Source organism: Chelonus insularis, unplaced genomic scaffold (assembly GCF_013357705.1).
Source record: "Chelonus insularis isolate UGA/USDA-ARS -01 unplaced genomic scaffold, ASM1335770v1 contig_3_pilon, whole genome shotgun sequence".
NCBI classification, from domain to species: Eukaryota; Metazoa; Arthropoda; class Insecta; order Hymenoptera; family Braconidae; genus Chelonus; species Chelonus insularis.
Genome location: NW_023276556.1, coordinates 2866319 through 2873488, shown reverse-complemented (window position 1 = coordinate 2873488; position 7170 = coordinate 2866319). Strand labels below are relative to the sequence as shown.

The 7170-nt window shown below is 30.1% G+C and overlaps 1 protein-coding gene across 1 annotated transcript; it reads left to right on the top strand.

Annotated features, from left to right (window-relative positions):
- Pxn (Peroxidasin) lies at positions 1 to 6402 on the top strand. The gene is made up of 4 exons (XM_035086298.1): positions 1 to 441; positions 1816 to 2336; positions 2574 to 2878; positions 2999 to 6402. Exons 1-4 carry the CDS (start codon positions 239 to 241, stop codon positions 6053 to 6055), a joined length of 4086 nt encoding a protein of 1361 aa, XP_034942189.1. The 5' UTR covers positions 1 to 238; the 3' UTR covers positions 6056 to 6402.
- Positions 6403 to 7170: the final 768 nt, after the last annotated feature.

Genomic DNA, 7170 nt, shown 5'->3' with positions numbered 1-7170 from the left:
TCCATCTTCTTCTTCATTGTAGGTTTATGCTCAATCAGTTGCTGCAGCACAAAGGAACATTCAAGTAGTGTAGTGCGCTTCGAATATAGCTGGTAGTTTCTGAATAGATAAATTTAGATCCTTCATCGCTTCATAAATTTTGCATAATATTGAACTTAAGTTCACTTAATATCGATAAAAAACCGTGAAAAAATAAAACTGTGAAAGTTGTGAGACATTTATTATTAAAATTACTATAATGAAGCGTTCAAAACATTGGTGGATTCTTTTATTGTTATTTGTTGTAAACATTGATACCAGTTTTGGAGTCTCTGAAAGTAACTTAAATGAAAATAACTATCATGGATGTCCGCAAAAATGCTGGTGCTATTATACTAGTGTTAGATGTATGTTTCAAGGTCTAACGAAAATACCAAAAATACCTGCAAATACCACAATATTGTGAGTTACTTTTTCATGATTTTTTTTCAATTATTTATACAACTATTTTTTTATATTTATTCCTCACTAGAGTGAATTATCATTTTAATGTAATTATTAAACATCTCATGATCTCACAAGAGATAATTTGTAAAACTGATAAATTGTTAAGTTATACCGTCATTTATTATTTTTGTACTCACTTCTATGAACTATTGTAATTCTTTGATAATTTTATGATCTCTCAGATCTTTTTATGGGATTTCTAACAAGAGAAAACCTTGAACAAATTCTATTGAACTATTCACAAAGAAATTTTGATTTTTAACAAAAATATATTATTTCATCAATTAGAAAATTATCTCAACAGAATTTAATTTAAAAAATATGATTTATTTTAATTGAAAGAATCTAAAATTTATTTTTAAGTGAAAAAGCCAAAAAAAAAACAAACAATAAAATTATAGCACGTTTTCTCAGAATAGATAAAAGTTTATTTTAATTCCACACTGTTTTAGAACAGGAAACTACTGCTTTTCGTGATGATTTATAGTTTAGACGATAATTTTTAGAGCTGAGATAATATGTTTATAAAATTTTCATAATAAAAATAATTTTTCTTCTTAAATTCTTTGCTTCGTAAAAACTATTTTGCTCTAAAGTGTACATAAGTATCAGCAATGTTATTCTTCTTTCAGTTTACATAAACATTTATTCTCATCATTAACGATTTCTAATAACTGTTTACAGAGAAAACATTTATTAATTTCAAGAATAATTTCATCTGTAAAAATTATCATTTTTATTTTCCTTTGACAATGGTCGATTTATACAAACATTTATTGATGAAAAAATGAATTTTTTTTATACCACATGAAGATATAAAGATAATGTTTGTTATAAAACTATTATGATAATTTTACATTTTAATAATTATAATAAAGATAATAATAATAACACTGCCAATAAAAATAATCAATTTTGCATTGATAGATCTTATTCACTGAAGCTGAGAGATTGAATGCCTAGCAGAAAATCAATCAGATTTGATTGCAATGACTCATTAAAAATACATGACATTTGCAATTAATTGAAATGATCTTTTAATCAGTGATAATAGAAAATAATTAAGAACGATTATGTTAATGGTTGACTAACAGTTGTATGAAAGAAAAAATAATTAATAAGTGGAAAGCTGGAGCATTTAACTTTCAAAAAAATATCATCAACTAATCAATAAATATTTAAAACAAAAAAAAAATTCTTTAACTTTATTAAAACTAATCGGACTATACTTTCATCCAAGTCTTAATAAAATTACAACTAGTTTAAGTATAACAGTAATAATGGAAAAAATAATAATTATAATAAAGTGAGAACAAATTCTTTTTCCAGAGACTTACGGTTTAATGAGATAGATGATCTCCCTGTGGGCGTATTTCATGGTCTAAAACACTTGGATACTATTCTCCTAAATGACAATAAAATAAAACACTTAAAAAAGCATACATTTAGTGGATTACGAAACTTGAAGATACTTAATTTACACAACAATCATATCACTTTGATAGCTCCTGGTACATTTGCTCATCTACCAAATCTCAGGCAGCTTCATCTACATTCAAATAAATTGACAGAAATTCTAGCTGGAACATTTAATGACTTACCAAAATTGGAAAGATTATTCTTGCAAAATAATCAAATTCGTAGACTACCAGCTAATGCTTTTGAAAATATAGGATTTATGACAAGATTGAGACTTGATTTTAATCCATTAGAATGTGATTGTGATCTCTTGTGGTTAGTAACAAGATTCCAAGAAAATCCAACTGTTGAAATGACTGCAGTTTGTCATTCACCTGCTGAAGTAAAGGGGAGATCTTTGACGAGTCTTTTTATTGATGACTTTCATTGTCGTAAGTAAAGAAAAATGAATTATTTTCTTATTGACAAGTTTTTACCCTAAATTATTTGAAAAGATTTATTAACAGAGTAAAATTGTGTTTTATCGTTCAATTATTTGGCACTTTATCAAATTTGAGTTGGTTTTATTCACCAAAGCAAAAATGAAATAAATTGTTGATTTGATGAAATTGTATTAAATTTAAGAAAGATTCATTTGAATAGCTTAAAAATATATTTTTGTTTTATAGATATGCCAAAAATTATGAAAGACCCAGAAGACATAAAGGTAAATGTGGGGGATACAGCATATTTTACTTGTCAAGCAAGTGGAGATCCAAAGCCAAGAATAAAGTGGATGAGAAATTCTGATACAGTAAATGTAGATGGCAAGAGGTATCTCTTGAAGGATGATGGAACTTTAGTTATTTTCCAAGTGAATGAAAATGATATTGGTGAATATGAATGTATAGCTGAAAGTAAAATGGGATATACTATTTCACGAAAAGCTCGAGCTATTGTGACTGCAGCACTTCCTGCGATTCGTTTTATTGAAGTAAGAACTACTGAAAAAAACACTCAATGCCTGTTTGAAAACTTAACAAAAGAATCATTGTATGAACTGTTACATATTCTAAAAACTCAAATAAATTTAATCGTTTTTATGAATTTTTAGGTACCGCAATCTCAAACAGTAAAAGTTGGAGATACTATAATTTTAACATGCCGAGCAGATAGCAAACTGTCCGTCCAATTAGAATGGTGGAGAAATGGTCAACGAATTCATCAAGATTCTCGTCGAGTGTTTTTAGAAAACGAAGGAAGCAAATTAAAGATCCATTCAGCCCAGCATCAAGATTCAGCTCGTTATATCTGTCAAGCACGAAACATTAATGGTTTTGCGGAAGTTAGTGCGGACATAAAAGTCCTCGTAAAAGATTCATCAACTCCAATACTGACATATAAACCTTCAAGTGATCTAGAAGTCGAGTTAGGAGCAACAGTGGAGCTTCCGTGCAGAGCCAAAGGGGAACCTAAACCTCAGATCCACTGGAAGAAAGATGGAAGTGCTGTAGAAATATCTCCGAGGTTCAAAATATCACGTGGAGGTTCTTTATATATTTATAATATAACAAATAGCGATACTGGACGTTACGAGTGCAATGCTGTAAATGATCATGGGCGTGTAACAGCTCAATGTCTTGTGCGGGTCCGTGATAAAATATTTGGATCATTAAACAACGATATTATTCAACGGGCATTTAATGACGCAACAATAAAAATTGATAGAGCCATTAATCAAACACTCGTGTCTCTTTTTGGGCAATCAGACGTTAATGATAAGGCTAAAAATAACAATCAACATAGAACTTCACCTTCAGGACACGTAGATCTCTTTAGACTAGCCAGATTTCCTAACTTTCAGGCTAGAGCTGCTGCCAAACCGGCTGAAATATTTGAACGAACTCTTTATAATATCCGACAGTATATTAATCAAGGACATTCAATGAATGTTTCTGGTCCTTTTAAATATGAAGATATTCTGAGTAAAGAGCAGATTGAAGAAATAGAGAAACTTTCTGAATGTACAGGTCATAGAAAAAAATTACGCTCCTGTAGTCACAACACCTGTTTTAACAAAAGGTATCGAAGTATTGATGGAAATTGTAATAATCTGGATAATCCTATGTGGGGTGCGTCATATACAGGCTTCAGAAGAATTCTCCAACCAATTTATGAAAATGGTATTTCTCAGCCAGTTGGATGGGATAAGAAACGGCTTTACTATGGATTTCCTAAGCCACCAGCGAGATTAGTGTCCACGAAAATAATTTCTACTCACAAAATTACTCCAGATACCAAAATCACCCATATGGTGATGCAATGGGGTCAATTTTTAGATCATGACCTAGATCATGCCCTTCCTGCAATATCTTCTGAATCATGGGATGGAATTGATTGTAAAAAGTCCTGTGAGCATGCTGCTCCATGTTTTCCTATGGAAGTTCCTAGAGGTGATCCAAGAATCACTAATAGAAGATGTATAGATTTTATTAGGACAAGTGCTGTGTGCGGTTCTGGAGCAACAAGTATACTTTGGGGTCGTGGAGTAATGCCCAGAGAACAGATGAATCAATTAACCAGTTACTTAGACGCTTCTCAAGTTTATGGGTATAATGATGAATTAGCACTTGACTTGAGAGATCGAGTAAATGGACGTGATAGAGGATTACTTAGAGAAGGTGTTACTTTTCCTGATAAAAAACCACTTTTACCATATGCTTCTGGCCAATTTGTTGACTGTCGAAGAGATGTTTTAGAGTCGTCAATAAATTGTTTTGTCGCTGGAGACATTAGAGCAAATGAACAGGTTGGACTCTTAGCTATGCATACAATTTGGCTGAGAGAACACAATAGACTAGCTCGAGAATTGGCAAACATAAATCCTCATTGGAATGGAGAGAAGATTTATCAAGAAGCAAGAAAAATAGTTGGCGCTGAAATGCAACACATTACTTATCATTATTGGTTACCCACTATTTTTGGTCAAACCATTGATGAACTTATTGGACCTTATTTAGGATATAACCACAATTTAGATGCAAGTATTTCTAATGTATTTGCAACAGCAGCACTCCGGTTTGGTCATTCATTGATCCAACCGCGTTTAGAACGACTTGATGAACAATTTAGAAGCATTCCCCAAGGACCTTTGAATCTACGTGATGCTTTCTTCGCTCCTTGGAGACTTGTTGATGAAGGTGGAGTCGATCCTTTGATACGTGGAATGTTTGCAACTGCTGCAAAACTCAAACTACCTGAGGAAAATTTGAATACTGAGCTGACAGAACAACTCTTCAGAACAGCGCATGCGGTAGCATTAGATCTAGCATCAATGAATATTCAAAGAGGTCGAGATCATGGCATTCCTGGCTATTTGGAGTGGAGAAAATTTTGTAATATGAGTGTAGTAGATAATTTTGATGATCTTGTACATGAAATTAGTAGCGAAAAGGTAAGGAGGAAACTTAGAGAGCTCTATGGTCATCCTGGAAATATGGATGTTTGGGTTGGTGGTATTTTAGAAGATCAATTACCTGGTTCTAAGGTTGGGCCATTATTTAAATGTTTACTTGTTGAACAGTTTAAAAGAACTAGAGATGGTGATAGATTTTGGTACGAAAATCCAACGACTTTTAAGCCTGAACAACTTCAGCAAATTAAAAAAATTACTCTTTCAAGAATTCTGTGTGATAATGGAGATAATATTACAGAGATTCAACCAAATGTATTTTATCTTTTTAATAATCCGGAAAATAGTTTGACATCTTGTGATAATATTCCGGAAATGAATTTGCAATTTTGGTCTGACTGTTGTGATAATTGTGATGATGATACAAGTAATACTATTCCACGATTTAGAAGAGCAATAAATAGTAATAAATATACTAAAGCTTTTAATAATTACAGTGTAATTGAAGAAACTTTTGAAAAAGATTCGTTTGATAGTATGGAGATTCTTGACAAGAATAAAGAGTCATTAGTACAAATGATTGATTTTGTTGAAGATGAAACAAAAAAACTTAATAAAATTATACGTCACATAAATAAACGTGTTAAAAAACTTAAAGAAATAACATTAGGTATTAAAGAAAATAAAAATATGAAAAAGAAATCAGAATATAAGCATAAGAATATAATAGCAGATAAGCTAAACAATGCTGATGAGTAACAAGAAAATTGCTAGTCTTAGAAATAATTCAATTGAACTAAACTGTGCAGCATTATTTTATCTATTAATTTAAAAAATATATTTATTGTTTTTCAGAGCAATTATTAATACAATGCATTTTAACTAAGTAAAGTATCATAAGTATAATATATATTATAAGATGCTTTTTTTACTTTTACTAAAGTACTCAGTGAAATTATCTTGCCATGTAAACTATTTTGCAGCTTACACTTTGTATCATAAAATTACTAAACGTTTGATATCCTTAACTTATTTATAAGTCTTTTACCTCTTTCAATAATAATTTTACTTTTAATTTTGATAACAACTACATTACGTTTGTATCATTTGTAATATTTTTCATACACTGAATAAATTGTAATAATATTTTATCAATAAGTGTAATATTTTATAACTACAATTACTCTTTGTTGTAATTATTTTAAAATTTTGATAATTCAATAAATAATACAGAAAAAATGGCACGAGTCAATTTTATGGCTCGTATATTCTCTGTAATTAGGTTATTTAATTACCAATTATGCCAATTTGAAAATACTTATTGAATATTTTCTAATGGTGGCGACAGTGGTTGCACTGTTTAGTCGGCGTCATTTAGGTTAGGATTTGTTACGAGTTTGATTTTTTTGTTGTTATTCAGTAAATTGAAAACATAATTTACTAATAAATTCATTAAAATGGCACAAGGAAAGTTAAAAGCAAAAACAAAGCTTCCAGCGAAAAAAAATGCACCACAAATGAAAAATAAAAAAAAAGGACCACAAATACAACGACGTGGAAGTAAGTTTAATTTTAGATACTTATGTTGTGATATTTCATTGTTAATAAAAATATTTATTTGTTTATTTCAGATGCTCCAATAAAACCAAAAAAAGTGAAAACAGTTGAATCTCAAAAATTGAAACAAATAGTTACAAAATCATTAAATAAAGCAATGGAAGATGAACTTAGAGACAGAGCACTTGAGGGAAAAAAATCACTCACTAAAAAACAAGCTGCCCTTCCACAGCAAAAATAGTGAATTATTTAAAGTAAGATTTATTGTTTATAAGTTGATAAAAATATGTAATAAATATTTTTATACATTCAATATT